Source organism: Phyllostomus hastatus, unplaced genomic scaffold, assembly GCF_019186645.2.
Source record: "Phyllostomus hastatus isolate PE091 unplaced genomic scaffold, TTU_PhHast_1.1 phas_scaffold_78, whole genome shotgun sequence".
Classification (NCBI taxonomy): domain Eukaryota; kingdom Metazoa; phylum Chordata; class Mammalia; order Chiroptera; family Phyllostomidae; genus Phyllostomus; species Phyllostomus hastatus.
In genome coordinates, this window is record NW_025334041.1 from 85,230,149 (window position 1) to 85,248,920 (window position 18,772).

Genomic DNA, 18,772 nt, shown 5'->3' on the forward strand with positions numbered 1-18,772 from the left:
CAAATTACTTAGTCACTCTGTGCCATATATTCTGGAACTTTAAAATGTGACAGAATACTTACTTCATAGTTGTTATGAGCACTAAATGAGTTAATATCTTGTGAAGTGGTTGGCACAAAGGAAGGGCTAAGTGCTGAGAATGTGAATAAAGGATGGGAGCATTTTGAAGGCTCTTGGGAGACCTTGTCTTCATAAACTATGATGTGCTGTCTGGCAGGAGGTTAATGCTCTGATTTTTAGCCAAGTCTTTTGGCATAGGTCCCAAGACAGACTCTTTAATATGGGGGCCAAGGAACAAGTTGACCAAGGGCCAAGGAGTTTGGTTTCAGAAACATGTTTATACCAACTTGCCTTTAGTGTGGAGAAAATCTACAGGGCTCGAGTGGGAGTGAGGCCCCTGAGCCCAGGGGCATCTGTGTTGGGCTTACCTACTCTCAGCCTTTTAAGAACCAGATTCACCAAGTCCTATAGCCTCTCTGCTCCTGGGGCTTGGGGAGGAGTGGGCCGGATGGAGGAAAGGCTTCCTTTGCAGCTCTGACCCACGGGCCTCATGGGACAGCCCCAGTTCCAAGGTCTACCTGACTTTCACTGCTCCTTTCAGCAGGATCTTTCAACGTCATTCAGCTATGGTGACAGTAACAATGACCTGATCACAATGGGGATGGTCCTGATGCGAAGTGCTCTTATGCTCTGCTGGGAACTGGGCTTGGGTGTCTAACAGAACTTTCTGTAATGATGGAAATAGTCTCTAGTTATGTTGTCCAATACAGTAGCTTCTAGGCACTTAGAGATATTGAGTACTTGAAATGTGGCCAGTGAGACTGAGAAACACAATCTTAATGCCTCACTGGTCTAGTCAGGGTCTGTTGTCTTGAACAGCGACAGCTCTGCAGGCATTATGGTCACTGGGTCCTCATCACAACCCTATGAAGTACTAGTGTCCTCATTTTATATAAAAGGAAACTGAGGCTTAATGGAAGAGCTAAGTCATTTGTAGAAGTGACTCAGGTCTGTCTGACCTTCAAAGCTGTGCCTTTAACGGCTGTGGTGGCTGCCTGGTTTGTGACCCTCAGATCTGCTTCTGGTGGGTTAGATAGAGAGAGGATGAGGACACACACTTTTTCCAGACATGGGGATGAGAGAGATGCCATAACTTCCTAACCTCTGGGCCCCACCTCCTGCTGGTTGTTGAAGTGAGAGTTTATCTACATAAAGTGGCTCAAGCACCCACAAGAAAACCTCTCAACCCTGATCTCATGGGAGGTGTGTTCCTGATCACACAGAGCGGTCACCTCTCTCTGGGTGTTTGAGTCTGTTCGGATGCCACCAGAACACCCTGTGGCCAGGGCCATGTGGAATGTTTTCCTTGGCAGACGGTACTTTGTTTTCACACTTTGCTGTGGGAAAACATTAAGCCAGGGAGTTCAGTTACGGAGGAGCATTTTGAACAGGTGAGAAGCTTCAAACTATCGAAACTTCAAACTAGTTGCCACTGGCTGCCAACACTGGAACCCTTAAAACTTGTCGCCAGGGTGGCTTCCTTCAACTGTTTTCCTTTGTTTGAAGGCTTCTGCAGGCAGCGTGGAATCTGCCTCAGGGAAAATACAGTGAGCCAGTCTTCAGCTTGGATTTCTATGGCTTTACTGTCTTGGGAAATTCTTTTCCCATTTGTTCCCTAATGTAGTTGGGTACCAGCAGGGTTTTATTAAAGGGAGACATAAAATACAATCTAGGGTTCATCTGAAGCACAAATGCTTAAGGACAATTTTTACTACCTTTGGCTATCTGACTAGTTATTTGTTTTAGCTTTTTTTCTTGACCTCATATTTTAGTGTGAGGTGTCATTTGAGGTTCTCTGGAAAGACTATTGTTCTTCAGGATGACAGTAGTTTAGAAAGAACTCCCTCTTTTGAGACTATCATCTTGGGCTACTGTGGGTTTTCTTTCTAGGGCCATGAAAGACAAGGCCTTACTGCAAGGTGTGTCAGTTTTACTGACCAGAATGTGTGTGTTGGCTCCCCAAAGCTGGGGTGGGTATAAAGATCAGGGAGGGAAAGCAATGACCTGCTTTTTCTGTAGAGACTGAGTTTCTGGTCTAGTGGCAATTAATTAATTAGAATGTTCTTCTAGGTACTGCACATATAATTGGTGTGAGATGTGGTCCTGTCCTGGGTGAGCCTATAAGCAAGCTCGTGGCGTGTAAAAGTGGAGACTGGAGAACAGGAGAACCTGTGTTTGTGAGAGCCTGGGCCTCTAAATGGAGATGTGAAACCTGACTTCCAAAACACTGACAACTAATTAAAACCACCAAAGAACAATGCAGATTGCCATTTACCGCCGCATAAAACACGTCAGTGGGCTGAATGCCCCATGATCTGGGGGGAAACTGAGGTAAAGAGGTGGTCATTGTTTGTGGGACTGTGCCTCCCCACAGGAAATCACCTTTTCCAAACTGTGAAACTGTCTTGGCTATTTCCACAGACCCCACACTGGGCCCACAGGGACTCCTTAAAAGTGTGTGGTCAGGGCAACCAGCCTGGAAACGACCCTGACCTTTTTTGGCAGACAGTTTACCTGCAGCAGGAAGGTGCCAACACCTTTCCTGGAAACCAAAGAGCCTAGTAATTTCAGGTGCTCTGGGATTCCGAGCAAGTTGCTTAACTTCCCTGAGCTGGCCCAGTTTTCTCATTTATACAATAAGGGCAAGAATCCCTACTTGAGAGGGGAGCTGTGAGGATTCCATGAGCCACTGTATGTGGAGTGCTGGGGGCCATGCCTGGCTCTAGCTACAGCTTATATTGAGAAATTACTGTGTAGTGATATTAATAATGTGAATGGAGGAGACAGCCAGTCAGTCATCCTGATGATCAAAATGTAATGGTGGGTAAATGTGATGGACAAGTATCTCCCTGAGCCAAGAGCAGGGCTTGGGATCCAGACTGAGGAGAACAACAGAAGGCTTCCACCAGTGAAGAGGGTCTTGGCCACAGATGAAGTTATTGCTTTGGCTCATCTGCTGACCCACGCTGGAGGCTGCCCACTCTCAGAAAGTTTACACCAGCCCCTGATCTGGTGGGGAAGGCACCTGAGGAGAAAAAAATTGAGCTTGGGACAGAGTTTATCAGAACTCAGCAAAGACTTGCCCTCTCTCTCCAAAGAGGATCCTCTCAATGCACAGCCAGGGGCAGCCTCCTGAGGTCCCAACATTGGGTGCTATTGGAGGGGAAAGTGCCTTTTGCCTGCTACACTGGGAGCGTTCCTGATATCTGGGCCAAGAGGCGGCACTTCCTCCAGGGCCAGTGTTTTTCCACAATGACCTTGGGCTGCTGACAAAAATAACACCATCAGTCCCCCAGGGCCCCTATGTGTGTTTCAATAAGAATGATAATAGGGAATAATGACAGTGACTATCATCATCATTGTGCCTTGTATTTATGGGGTGGGAGGGGCTCTTAGCTCTGCAGACATGACCTGGGAGCATCACACAGTCCTTCCTCCAGGGGGAAGGTGGCCAGTGTGTCTCTCCAGGTGAGGCTCAGAGGCACCCCAAAGGGCTGCTCAGGCCCACACAGCCACACCTCATGGAGAAGGAATCCCCACCCACTGCTGCGTGCTGCCACAAGCTCTCTTGGTTCCCAATTTCTCTTGGGCTAATGCATTTGATATTCTTAAGCATCATGGTTATGGATTCAGCTTCAGGAGCCAGTCTGGTTTTGAATGTAAACTTTGGTATATAGCCTGGGCACAGCCTCCCTGTGTCTGCCTCATGAGAACATTAGGAAGATGACATAAATTAACACATGGATTGTTCTTGGAATGGTGACTGGCATGAGCAAAAGCTCAATAAATGTTATCTTTTATTAACATTTAGTATTATTTGCTGGTACTATTAGGTTGGACCCCATGAAATTGGGGACTTTCAACCATTTTTGACCTATAAAATGCCAACTTCATATAGATGAGTGGTCCTTAATGAGGGCAGCGGGTGATTTTACATCCCTCCACCAGGACATTTGGCAATATCCAGAGGCATATTCAACTGTCAGGACTATGCGTGGTGGTGCTACCGGTACCTGGTAGGTAGAGGCCAGGGATGCCGCTAACATCCTTCAGTGCTCAGGTCAGGCCCTATGACAAGTGATTATCCAGCCCTAAATGTCAATAGTGCCAATGTTGAGTATAGGGCCACCTAATAGCTTTCTGGTGTGGACAGATTAATTTTCTTAAAACATCCCTTTGCAAAGCTGACATGGCTCCCACTGCCACCAGAATAAAGGCTCACTTGCAGCAGGCTCCGGCCTCTCCTTTATCTTCAACCTCATCTCCTGCCTGCTGTGGCTGCACTGACTGGGGACAGCAGGTCCCTGACACTCAGGCCTGGAGTAACCTCTCTGTTCACCCCACCAGCCAACCCCCAGCACCTGCTCTGGGAAGCTTTCCTCAAGGGCCCTTCTCCCACAGTCTGGCTGACCATGGCTGGTGGCTCTCAATTAATGCGACTCTGGGTCCCATTCTTGCAGATTCTGATTTGGAAGATTGGGGTGGGGCTCAGGTACACTTTAAGAAGTCTCTGCAGGGACCTGTGCTCAGCCTGCTGTGGAAACCACTGTGCCCTGCACACATCCTTTATATCTAGGCTGCTCCTGGTTCTGTTGCTGCTTGTGTACACTAACCCCTTTGCATACATTCCCACTTATGTTATTAGCTGCATGTAAAGATGCTACAGGGCAGAGACTTCATCATAGAGACTCTGGCTACTCTAAGGATTCAACTCAGTGCCTTGCCCTCCAGAAATTCTAAGTAGTAAATTAAACTTGAATCCAGGAATTTTCATACTTTGCCGAACCCAGTACTTATGTGAGATGCATGTTAAAATGCAGATCTCCAGGCTCCAGGCCCCCAGGGGTCCTGCCTCAGTGGCTCTGGGCTGGGGCCCTGGAACCTGAATTTTTCACCAGCTGGGTTTTGATCCTCCAACATTCTAGGCTTCAGGAGTCTCGGGGGCTTCTGGCATGCCTCATGGAGGTAAACGTCCTTTTAATTGTTACTGGGCCGCCCCTGCTCCAGAATTCCAGGACACCAGGACACCAGGGGATACTTACACACATGCTGGCTTGTCCTCCTGCACCAAAAACCTGCAGGTTCCATGGAAGCAGAGCTGACTGTGGGAATCCGGGCAGTCATTATAATAAGACACCACAGCTGCAGCCATGGGTGGATTTGCTGAGGAGAGAAAAGACATTTGGCTCAGACCCACAGTCCAGGAAGATATACCTGCCTGCCCCCACCGGTCTGGAGGAGCAGAGCCCTGAGGGCTGGGATTTCTGGTCCCCCCATAGCTCTCACTTCTACCGGCCAGCCCAGGACTAGCAACTCCGACACTGCGTGCTTTCCATCAGGGCTTTATTTATTTATTTATCTTTGTAGAAAACAAAACGACCTCTCCACAAGATTCTGTGTGAGTCAGAGATACCAGAGCTGTTTTACTATTCAGAGCCTGCCATCCCAAAGTGACCTATTTTTGATTTTTTGCAAAGTGACGGTGATCTTTTTTTTAAAGATAGTGTCATAAAAATCTGTTTGAAATGTGAGAAGCCAGAAGAGTACTATCTAACCATTAAACCGATGCTTTTGCACTAATGATGTAACGAGATGTTCACGATACACTACTGAAAATTAGATGCATTTCCAAGATGGTCTGTATGGTATGATTCTGCCGAAACAAACATGGAGAAGTCTGGAAGGCTCTACAAAAAGAGGGTAGCTGGGGTTCTCTGGTGTGGTGGGCATGGCATGGTTAGCCCATGAAGGTGACCTGAGGCACATAGTCCAACTGGGGGCAGCACAGGCAGTAACGGGAAAGCTTGGGGAAGAGGGAGAGAGAACAGAGTTGGGGGGCAGAGACCAGTCCTACTCACGGCCCTGACACCCATAACTCTCAAGAGCCAGGGACATTGCTAAATCTCTCAGAGGTTTCCTTCCTTGGCTTTCATACAGGAATGAAAATAGCCAGCCAGGAGTATTGTAAGGAAAAATACGAGAAGAGACCTGTGGACCAGCCCAAAGGGCATCACTTTGGATTTATTTTATTAAATTCCAATAGCCGTGTTTTGTCCAAATAACACCTGAGGCATATGGTAGCTATTTCAAGATGGCATGGTAGATGTAGTTTCCATTGCTTCTTTCAAAAGGTCCTCTTATGCTTGTGTTTTAGGTATTTGAGCAGTGGGTCTTTCTCACTAACTTTTTTGGAAAAGATGTTCTTGGAGATCTTGCTCTTTGAGAAAAGGCAGCCCATCTCAGATTGTGGGGTTCTAGACCACCACTGAACATTAAACTCACACTTCTGCCTTCCTATTCATGAATTGCTTCTAGAAGTGTCATAATTTTGGGAATCTCATAACCCAGTGGAAAAAGCAGAGGCTAAAACTACAACAGAATTCTTGATGCAGAAGGCGAGACAGCACTCAGTGGTTGTTATGCACATGGGCTTTGGGAGGCAGAGAGACACGGATTTGAATCCTGCCTCTGCCACCTGGAAGAAGTACTTGAACTTTTCTAGTCTGCTTGGGCTTCTACAGGATCAGTAGTCCACCTGCCTCATGGGTGGCTCTCAGGCTGAATGAGGCAAAGCTTGATCCGTACGGTACTCAACAAACTGCCTGCCATTTACCACTCAGATGTTAGTGTTGCTGTTATCAAGGTATGCTGTTATCATCACTGACAATCCACGATGCTGATGAAATCCCACATGTGATGAGACCACTATAGTACATAATCTCCCCTTCCCTCCATAAATTCAGTACAGTGTGACTAAAAGTTCAAGTGTCCCTATTAGCCTTTAATGACAGCTACTTTCACATGTGAGGACAAACAGGAAGCCCAGAGCCAGGTGGAAACGTCCACTCAGGGCTGCTGCCAGCCTTGCTCCTCCTGGCTGCAGCATGTCCCTGGCCAGCAGCAGTCTCTAGGACAGGGGGTCCAACTGCCTTGGCTGCCCAACTGCCTTGGCTGCGAGTCCCAGGCCTGGGTGGTTGATGAACAGGCTCGCCACTCACTGACAGTAGACACTGGAAGGGTCTGCTGTAATTCACAAAACTGGCTTCTCTGTGTTCACTAAACTTGTCAGGGAGTGAACATGGCAAGGTGAAGGGGCTAGAGACTAGCCCCTGTGGATCTGATTTGATTTAGACTTTGAAAAAGGCTTTTGATAAGCTCTACAAAAGGCTGTTTAGACAACCACCTCTAAATGGCTAGAGGGAGTACCTAGCCAGGAGTTAGAGCTAGGCTGTTCAATGTGTGGTCTGCGGACCAGTGGCTTCATGTTCCTGAAGTGTGTTAGAAAGCCAAGTTTATGGCCCCACACCAGACCTACCGAATTAGGATCTTTGGGGTGGGGCCCAGGAATCTGGATGACATGCTCTCTAGATGCTTTTATGAGATAGATTTCATGTACAGTACCGTTTGCCCTCTGGGAAATTTGTTAATGTTTGAGACATTGGCTTGTGTTACATAGGAAACACCAACAAAGAAAAGTGTAGAGACAAAAGCCTCTCAGAGATGGAATATGACAGGGGCCCCCAAAGGGATCCTTTTTGGAGCAGGTCATCTTTCAGAAATTCAAACTCCTGTGTGATACTAAAGCCAGAGATCTGCTGAAGTAAGTTCTTTTGTGGTAAAGTGTCATGTCAATAGAAATACTGAAAGAAAAACTCTGGATCTGTCTTTCGGGAACATTACTCTCCAATACTGGTGAGGGGTGGACTCAACGTAACTGTCTTATGTATTTATGTTTTATCTCTTTTCATAAATGACTTAGCAGGCTTTATAAATATGGGTACCATAAAAAGAGGACACAAATGGAAAAGATTTTGTGTATGCATGTGTGAAAGAGAGAAGAAGAGAGATGGGGAGGGAGGCAGGGAGAGGAGACACACACAGGAAGGGAAAAGGGAAGGAGGGAGAGAGACACAGAGACATACAAAGTGGAGAGAGAGATAGGGAGACAGGCAGGGAAGGTTGCGGGGAGAGAGAAAGAAATGGAGATGGAATCAGGTAGTGAGAAAGGAACAGAGATATCTGGGCAAAGGAAAATAAAGGTAGGGATTGAAAAGAACAAAGAAGTCAGTTATTGGTTTATATTCAAAGACAAGCATCAGAAAATCACATGCATGTACAGAAGCCAAGTGGTGGACCCAACTCTATGTCTTCTAGCAGTCTGAGCAAGGATGCACACCGTTCATTAGACAGAAATGCATCCATTTAGCACATGTAGGACAGGCTCAGCTTCGCCCAAGTCAGAGAGCAGCTTCTCTTCTGCAGCTGCTTCTGAAGAGGACTTCACGTGCTATGGTGGATGACACCCTTCACATTCCCTCAAAGACAGTGCAGAAGCATCCACCAAGGGAAACTGTCTCCACCCTTCACACAGCTCACTAAGAAGCCAAAAAGCCTAGTTGTTGAGGAAACTCAATGCCACAGTCACAGTGATGGCAGCTAAGGGTGCTGATTTTGCTCTCTGCAGTCCAGACCAGGTGAGGACGGGAGCTCCTGGTCCTCTATAAGCTCATCTTTCTGATACAACCAAAGGTGCCAAGGAGAGACCAAGGGAGCTTGATGCTACTTGATTATCAAGATAACTAAAAGACTTTATTTTTAATATCTTTTCTCCTGATGACAAAAGTGACACATCGTGTAGAAAACTTTTGTAAATGACAATGTAGAATAAAAGCATCTTAGAATAAAATTCATCTCTAATCTACTGCTTCGAACTATGTAAGTACACAATGTACATACTTATGTAAACTTAACTGTTTCTGTCCTGTTACATGTGTTTTCCTCCCCTGATATAACCACAAACATCTTAAAAGTGAGCATTTAGTTCAACACTCTGCAAAGGGTGCAGTCCTGGTCTTAACCCTGAGAAGTTCAATGTGTGAGATGTGAGGGGTGGGTTCTCTTTCCAACAGCACATTCTGCAGCTTTGGGGGATGTGATCTGCATGTGAGAAGCGGACAGGGGACAGGGCACCAACAACAGTTCCGAGGGTGAGCCACGTTTTGGCCCTCTGTTCTGACTGTGCCACTTCAGGGTGAGCCAGCCACAGACAAGGAGTGGCAGGGGGCTTGTCCACCCTCAGTGCACCTGGGTAGCCTTGTGGACAATGCCCCTAAAAGCTCTGTGCAAAGTGCAAAGCACATCTTAATGCTCTCATTGGGAATGACTGTTCTTGTTTTTATGAGTTTTAAAGGTGGTTGTCTCAGATACCACCTGAATCAGCAAAGGAAACACACACTGCACCATGGTCAGGCCAGGCTGACAAAACCATCCCTAGATGTTTCCAGAGCTTCACCAAGTCTGGGAGGAAAAGGACTCTGAGGAAGGCTGGGAAGGGGAGGGAGAAGAGGGGTTACCACGTTCTGAGTGCCAGGTGCTATTCTTATAGCATCTCACAAATCCAGGCAGGGTAGGTGGTCACAACAGGTAGAGGATTTGCTCAGTAACAGGTAAAATGACCTTTACGATGAAATCCCAAAATTCCCAGCATCTTTTCAGAGAATGAGTCTCTCAGCCTCTCTGTCTCTTTTCCCTCCCCCCATATTTCCTCTACCTTTCTCCATTCTTTCCCTCTATTCTTCTTAATTTTCCTTTCCCTTCTTTCTGAAAACTCAAGGAATTTCAAGTGAAGCAAGGAAAGGCCTAGACAGTTAAATGGGGATAAAACACTCATTTAGAAAAGGAAGGCAGTGAAGGTCAATGGGGAAACTCCAAGGAGGCCCCCATGGAGCCCAGACCGAGGGCAGAGGGCTGGCCCCATTCCCCAGGGCTCTTGACCCTGTACTCGTCTCCTCCAGGCATGGAGTCTGATTAGCACTCAGGGCTCACTGGAAAATCAAATGTTCCAGGTTTCAGAACAGACCTCATAGCGACCCCATCAACAACTGGAGTTTCAAAGCTGCTCAGTTCCTGTTGCTCTGAAATTTATGAGAGGCTTCTCCAACATGTTAACTTAGCATACATCTTATAGACACCACTGTTGTCCAGGGAAGCTGTGAAGCTTTACCTGGAGACCATGGATCCACTAACAAGGCCTGATGACTAGCTTCACTCATGGGAAGAGGGTCTGGAATAGCAATCTAGGGGCACAGAAACCACAGATTCAATTCACAGGAGGGGTCTCTCCAGTTCAGAAGGGCTGGAGAGGCAGTCGTCTAGACAGCTCCTTCCGATGGCCTTGCTCCCTGGAGAATGGCATCCACGCCACCAAGTACAATTGCCCCCTTTTTAAAGCAGCCTGAATTGGACTTTCTGCTGTGCTGGTGGATGGGAGCTGGCTGAAGCCATGGCTCCTCACGTTCTTCTCCAGATGTCAGAAGTGGCGAACTTGTAGGAAGCTTACATCATTTTTAGCCATTTCATTACTTCTTCAAATATCATGGCTGACTTTCTGACAATTTATTAATAATACTTGACTTTTTAGTAGGAACTTTAGTAGACAAGGTTTTTGACCTGGGACTAAATATTTTCTCTCGTAGACAATACAATGGCAAAGCCAACTAATGTTTTTGGAATGTCTAGGAGAAAAGGCAGTAGATTAATTAAACAAAGATGGAAGGCAGCAAGCAGCCCCTGGTGACGCCAGAGAAGTGTACACAGCTGACTTCTGCACTCTGATGCTCCCCAGTGCCAAGGCAGCCATTCTACTGCAGGGTCAGGCTAGAGTTACACATGGTTCTAGCCTCAGTTCTGGGACATGGACTGGGCTCACTTCAGGCCACCAGTGACCCATTTTACAGGGATGGAATTCCAAGCTCACATGAGACAATGCAAAACCTCCACAGTTAGCCAGCATGTGAAGAAGAAGCTGGTACAAAGGGGATAACACAGGGTGGCAGAAGTGCTAAGCTAGAACTTAGAGAAATCAGTAGTGTAGAGCATGGGAACCTCTCCAGATAGAAACTGATGAGCAGGCACCCTGGTCCCAGGCATTTGCGGGCGGGGGGATGGAATGACAATAAGAATGCTGAGAAGTTTTATAAGTGATCCCGAAGAGGAAGAGCCTTGTCAGTTCCGAGTGTAGCAACATTACCGACCTTTACCCCAGAGAGGAATTCCTGTCAAGGAAGCTAATCAATAAGGGCATTTCCCGAGGCTCCTTGAGAGGACAGAGGGCAAGAGAGCAGTTTTCAAACAAGCAGTGGGAGTCAGATGAGTACAGAAAAGTCATCCCAGGCACAGTTACAGCAGCGGGTAGGAAGCTCATCCTATTCTCAAGGATTACCGATCAACAAGGAGAATTCCATTTTGCTGTTTTGGGGATGTGTGTGCAGTGGTGGAATGAGATAAATATAATCACTCAACTCATTCACTGTGAAAACCAAGAATAGTGAGTACTTTCAAAAGAATAGATATAATACAATTTGAAAACAGTTTGGCTTCACAGTACCATCACGTAAGAGAGAAGTGACTTTCATTGTAGTGAAGCAATGAAAGACAAAAGTAATGAAGTAGTACTCCTCCTGCCATTGCTCTCAATGAGGATGGGGAGCATAGTGCCATTTTTGTTACTACAGCCCTCCACCTCAAGATTTTCAATTTCCTAAGAGTAACTCCTATACTTCAAAAACAGATATTTTTTTCCTATAACATGATCCCTAAACCCAGGGTTTCTAAGTCTTCAGCAATCTTTTCCAATACTGGCTAATTATGACCCTATTTGACCTTAACCCTTCCCTGATCTTAAACTGGCTTTAGACCCTGCCCATCCCACTACCCTCATTACGGGCATGGATGCTGTATTACCTCATCAAACCTCTAACCACCCTATGGGGCAAGCATTACCAGTCTCTGCTTTTCAGATGAGAAAACAAAACTAAAGCTTGGATAGCCTTGCCAACAGATATGTAACTAGAAAGTACTTGAACTGGAATTTTATCCCAGCTCTCTCTGATTTTAAGAGAATAAAGAGCTGTAGAGAACTAGGATGCTGTTCAGGTCCAGGAAGACAAGTGATGGGAAAGCATGTAATCAAATGTACATATCATGTGGCAGCGAGGAAGGGGAACACTTGCAGACAGCTTCTGGTAATCAGAAAGGGGCAAGTAAAGACGAAGTATTACTTTATCTGGGGGAAGAGTGGGGAACCGTACATATGGAACTTACTATTCCCACAAGGGAGCTGTGGCTGCAAAACAGAAATACATGACAAAGAGATTTTTAGATGTCAATGGATGATGGTTAATTGAGGAGTAGCTGGAAGGAAGTAGGGTGGGGGCTGCCCCATGAAGTCTACCTGAGCAGAGCCCCAACCTCTGGGCCAGTTGGCACTCATGCCCAGAGACTGGGAGCTTCTGGCTCACAGCAGTGCTTGAATGGACCCTTGAATTGCTTTTGTAGCACTAAACAGGATGCTGGGGGAGCCTAAGGGAACATCTGAGTTAATTTAATTTTCTCAGGTCATTTCTTTTCAGATAAAACCCAAGGGACATGAGGTGTTAGGGAACCAAATTGAAAGAAAGTTATCAGTAAAGAAGCAGACAACATATTTTCTACTTTCCTACAAGGGTATTGGTTATCAGTAACACAGCACGTGTGTCTGATGGAGAAACAGACACATTCAGAGAGAAAGTCACCAGTGGTATTTGACCCCAATAGGGTTCATCTTTGTGCTTCTTTTGAAGGCAAAGGCAGAATCTGCATCATTTTTGGTACCTTTTTCTAATCAGATAGCATGAACATAGAAATACTTTGTAGGTTCATGTTCTACCTAAAGTTCTTGGACTTAGAGTTTTTAACCCAATGTGGATTTTCTGAGGTTCTGGACTATGATGATGCTGAATGATGATGACTATTGTTATTAATAGTAGCTACTATTAATACATTGTCTACCAGCTGCAAGCACTGTGCCTAGCAGTTTATATAGAGAATTCCACCTAATCCTCACAAAAATCCTGTGAGGTAGTCATTACTATTGCAGTTTTACAGATGAGGAAAGTGAAGCCAAGGGAGGTTAAGGTTGTTCAATGTTGGCAGAACTGAAACCAGAACTCATGGTTGGCTGTCTCTAAAGATTTTTCTCTTTCTAATATATCACATTGTCACATCAGAGGGAGTGTGTGTGTGTAGGAGAGAGGACATGAATGAATGAGTTGATGATAAAGAAATCCTTACAGCACCTTCCACAGTTAAGACAACTCTTTCATTTAAAGAATAAACAAATCAGAAATTACTAGGAAATTCTCAGGGCTATTTTAGAATTAAGAGCTAAAGGTCCCAAGGCAAAATGGCTTTAATTATTAAACAGACTTTAGGAATCTAAAATAAATCATGTGAAGTATGGAATAAAACCAGAGTCTGGGCATATTCATCTAAAGACACAAAGCATACATATTTCAAGTTGGCTTCTTACCTGCACCAATCTCCCACCTGTAACACTGCTTCCTCCCCGAAGGGCATGAAAGCCCCAAGTAGCCCCCAGACTGCAGTTTAGATTCATTATGTGTTAAAATGAGATGAAAATAGAAGGGAAATGCACCAGACATAGATGATTACCTCCCCACTGAGTTCCTCTTCCTCCTCACAAACTGTCCTCCAGCCCCCAGGTTGTGCCTTCTATCCTTGCCGTGGCCTTAGTAATTTTAAGCAAAAAGCCAATTAAGAAAATTACATGTCATGATTTTGCTTTGAAGACTGAATGCCAAATCTCTTCTCTCTTTTACTATTCAATAATTTCATTTCAAAGAGACAGAGTATTTCTTTCTTTAGTATCTTCAAACCAGAAAGCCCCTTATTCTAATTACATCCTCTTGGGTGTCAACCAGTATTTTGCAAATTCACTTCAAATTTCTGTTTACAAGGTAAACAAGGATAATCTCTGTTTGGCTCTCATCAGCCAGCATTGAACCAGAACGTGAACGGTTCTGGAAACCAGAGCCAAGTCCTGCTGGATGGGGAATTCTGTTTTGGCTTTGTTGGAGGAAGAACCCCGTTGGAGCCCCTGGCTACCTGGCTTTGCAAGACTCTGTGTCTCTGTTCTTTTTTTTTTTTTTATTAGTATCAAAATTGTTAGGTAAAATGGTTGGCAGGAAACCCGCAATTTACCCTTAGGAAAAAATGCTTCCTCTTGTTGAGTCTTTGAGCCATAATCCCTTCAAACGTTCTACACTAAGTACTTGTAAGCACTACAATTGTTTTTCTAGAACATTCTATGCCCTCAGAACTTTTGACAGATGGCTTTTTCATTTACAGTCTGCAGATGCAGTCTGGATGAATGAAGGATACTCTTCTTTTTAAGCAAAGAAACTGAGGCATATAGAGGTAAATTATGGCAAAGCTCAAAAGCCTTAAAAGCATCCATGTGAATCTGTGGTTGGGACTTTGTTCCATGACAAAAGCTCGACTTCCTTTTTTGTTTGAGTTTTATATAGATGATTTTTGCTTGCCTGTAGATAAAAAGCCCATAAATTTGGATTATCTTCTGGAAGAAAAACACTGAGATATTAAAAGTGTGGTGGGGTATGGGCAATCATTTTTCTTTTATAATTTTCCAAATGTTATAAAACAAACATTTTAGAGTTGGAAAATAAACATGATTTAAAATTAAAACCCCACAAAATTATAAACATGACTAATGTTTAAACATTATTTTTTATTGTTTTACTCACAGATAGAATTATAATTTTACAGAACACTGGTCTTTTAGGAATCTAGATTTAAATCTGCACTGAGAAAAATCATGTTACTGTCTTTGTAATGATGGTTATGCAAGGAATTGTTGGTCACATGAAAAAAATTCATTATATAAGAACATTCTTGAGAAATTCCAATGACTTTCTCTACTCCTAAGAAATGGAGGAAGATGTTGGATAATTTCTAATTTGTGTCTTCAGGATTGAAGCTGACATTGCATCTACAAAATGACAGCAGGGAGCTCTAAGTAAGCAGCTGCATGGAGATGAAGAAATATGGCAACCAATTTTGAAAGGACCAGTGAGCAACAGATTGGATATTACAGTAAATCAAATCAGTCAAATGGAAAAAATGACTTGGGAAGTTTCTCCCAAAACTCAGAAGGACATAAAGACAAAAGTAATTAGAAAAAAAAACTGTGTGAGTGTGTTGGGGGGTGGGGTTGCTATATGGAGGGGGCAAAGGGAAAAAAATTGGGACAATTGTAGTAACATAAATAATAAAATGTAATTTTAAAAAATGAGAAAAAAGAAATCTGAAAAACAAAATTAAACAATCCAATATACAGATGATAATAATAATGCCAAATGAAGAAAAAGCAAACTAAGGTTGACATCATTATCAAATAAATAATTGAGGAGAACATTCTATAAGCTGAAAAAGACTTGTCCTTAAGACTGAAAGCACTGAATCTACAAATTGCTTTGAGTAGTATGCACATTTTAATGATGTTAGTTCTTCCAATCCATGACCAAAGTATATATTTCCATTTACTTGTATCTTCCACAGTTTCTTTCTTCAGTGTTCTATAGTTTTTTGAGTATGGGTCTTTTACATCCTTGGTTAAATTTATTCCTAGGTACTTTATTTTTCTTGTTGCTATAGTAAATGTGATTTTTTTTCTTAGTTTCTCGTCCTGATGCTTCATTGTTGGTAAGAACACCACTGATTTCTGAATGTTGATTTTGTATCCTGCTACTTTGCCAATTCCTTTATTAGGTCAAGTAGTTTTTAGGTGAAGATTATAAGATTTTAAATTTTAGGTGAAGATTATAAGGTGTTTCTATATACACTATCATGTCATCTGTGAATGACAGTTTTACTTCCTTTTTCCAATTTGGATGCCTTTTATTTCTTTTCCTAGACTAATTGCTGTGGCTAGGACTTCCAGCACTATGTTGAATAAGAGTGGTGAAAGTGGGCACACTTGTCTTGTTCCTGATCTTAAGGGAAATGCTTTTAGTTTTCACCCATTGAGTATGATGTTAGCTGTAGGTTTCTCATATATGGCCTTTATTATGTTGAGGTATGCTCCCTCTACTCGCACTTTGCTGAGTGTTGTCATAAATGGGTGCTGGATTTTGTCAAATGCTTTTTCAGCATCTATTGATATGATCATGTGGTTTTTGTCTTTCACTTTGTTTATGTGATGCATTACATCGATGGATTTGCATATGATACCATCCTTGAATCCCTGCAATAAATGCCACTTGGTTGTGGTGTATGACCTGTTTAATGTATTGCTGAATCCAGTTTGCCAATATTTTGAATTCCTATTAAAATAGCAATGGCATATTTCACAGATCTAGAACAAATGTTCCGAAAATGTATATGGAACCAAAAAAGACCCTGAAAGCCTCAGCAATCCTGAGAAAGAAGAACAAAGTTGGAGGGATCAGAATATCTGATATTAAACTATAGTACAAGGCCACTGTAATCAAGATAGTCTGGTACTGGCAAAACATACATAGATCAATGGAACAGAATAGAGAGCTCAGAAATAAACCCATGTCTCTATGATCAATTAATATTTGACAAAGGGGGCAGAAGCATACAATGGAATAAAAACAGCCTCTTCAGTAAATGGTGTTGGGAGAACTGGACTGGTACATCCAAAAAAATGAAACTTGACCATCAACTTAAACCATACACCAGAATAAACTCAAAATGGAGAATATACATCATGATACCATAAAAGTCCTAGTGGAAAACATAGGCAGTAAAATTTTGGGCATCCCATGTAGCAATATGTTTGCCAATATATCTCCTAGGGCAAGGGAAATAAAGGAGAAAATAAACAAATAGGACTACATTAAATTAAAAAGCTTCTGCATTGCTAAAGAAACCATCATCAGAATGAAAAGGGAACCAACTGTATGAGAGAACATATTTGCCAATGATACATCGGACAAGGGTTTAATCTCTGAAATACATAAAGAACTCATAAAACTCAATATCAGGAAGACAAACAACCCAATTAAAAAATGGGCGCCCTGGCTGGCGTAGCTCAGTGGATGGAGCGCGGACTGGGAACCAAAGTGTCCCAGCTTCGATTCCCAGCCAGGGTACATGCCTGGGTTGCAGGCCATAACCCTCAGCAACCGCACATTGATGTTTCTCTCTCTCTCTATCTCTCTCCCCTTCTTCTCTAAAAATAAATAAATAAAATCTTTAAAAAAAATGGGCAAAGGACCTGAATAGACACTTCTCCAAGGAGGACATACAGATGACTCACAGGCATATAAAAAAAGGCTCAACATCACTAACCATCAGAAAAATGCAAATTAAAACCACAATGAGATATCACCTCACACCTGTCAGAATGGCTATCATCAATAGATCAACAAATAACAAGTGCTGGCGAGAATGTGGAGAAAAGGGAACCCTAGTGCACTGTTGGTGGGAATGCAGACTGGTGCATCCACTGTGGAAAATGGCATGGAATTTCCTCAAAAAATTAAAAATGAAACTGCTTTATGACCCTGTGATTCCATTGCTGGGAGTATACCCTAAGAATCCTGAAACACTAATTCCAAAGAACTTATGCACCTCTATGTTCATAGCAGGTGTATTTATAATAGCTAAGTGTTGGAAACTGCCCAAGTGCCCATTAGTAGATGAGTGGATTAAAAAACTGTGGTATATTTACAATGGAATGCTATGCAGCAGAAAGAAAGAAGGAAGTCCTATCTTTTTTGACAGTATGGATAGAACTGGAGACTATTATGTTAAGTGAAATAATCCACTCAGTACAGACAAATACTACATGACCTCACTTATAGCTGGAATCTAATGAACAAAATAAATTAATGAGCAAAACAGGACCAGAAACATGTAAACATGGAACAGAATGACAGCTGTAGGAAGGGAGGTGGGAAGGGAAAATAGTGGAAGGAAGGGGAATGGACTAGTCAAGGAAAATGTATGAGTGACCCATGGACATGGACAATGGAGAGGGGACTGACTGTGGGTGACAGGGATAGGCTGGGTGGGGGGGGGGCAAAAACAGCAAAAAAGAAATCAGGACAGTTATAATAGAATACATTAAAAAAGAAAACATAAAATTGAAAAAACAAACAGGTGAATAAGTCTGAAAGCAAATTTTCAGTATAACTTGAGAAGTTTTCATTACAAAGAAAAAGTCTCATTAAGCATACAGGTTATGGATGCTTAATAAAAACATGTCACTTACACAGGAACATAGTAAAACTAGCTTTAGTTTTCCCACCAACTACCAGGCAGAAGTCTCTGATGGGAGGCCTAGGATAATCTTTGTCAAGCATGATGAAGAGTTATGTAGGTCCCATCAGAGACTGTGTGGCTCTGTCCAATATTTTAGGCCCAGATAGAAATAGAAAAGAAAAAGTTTAAGTATACTGTCTTTATGTAGCTGAGGAATCTGTAACTGTTGGACCAGAAGGTTATTTTTTCTTCTTCCTTGTTTGAAAGACACTCGTGCCAGTCAGGAATAAGAGCTGAGTGAGTTCATCACTCAGTGCAGCCCTGACAACTGGTGTTTTTCCCTGGGGCATTGATATGAGCCAGTTCTACCTCCCCCAGACCCACTGCCATATGGCCTGCCCTTGTCCCCACACCCTGGCCTTCCAAGAATGGGCTGTTGGCGTGTTTCTTCTCATGACAATCCTCCACCTCCTGGAGGAGTGGTTGCTGCATTGGGGCAGGATGAATCCCATCTGTACATTCAGTGGCAGAAATTCTTCAGAGCTTCTAGTACTAATATAAGATTAGAACTAGTTTCATACCCCATTGGTCACTCATTTCAATGAGCATCCAAAGGCAGATG

General features: G+C 43.4%; 1 protein-coding gene across 2 annotated transcripts in view; it reads right to left on the bottom strand.

Moving 5' to 3' along the window:
• TGFA (transforming growth factor alpha) overlaps positions 1-18,772 on the bottom strand; it is a 138,268-nt gene that overhangs the window by 16,050 nt on the left and 103,446 nt on the right. For both annotated transcript variants that reach the window (XM_045828470.1, XM_045828469.1), the window contains one exon: positions 5,103-5,223. In XM_045828470.1, coding sequence (XP_045684426.1) covers positions 5,103-5,223 — 121 coding nt within the window. The remainder of the gene's footprint in view (positions 1-5,102; positions 5,224-18,772) is intronic.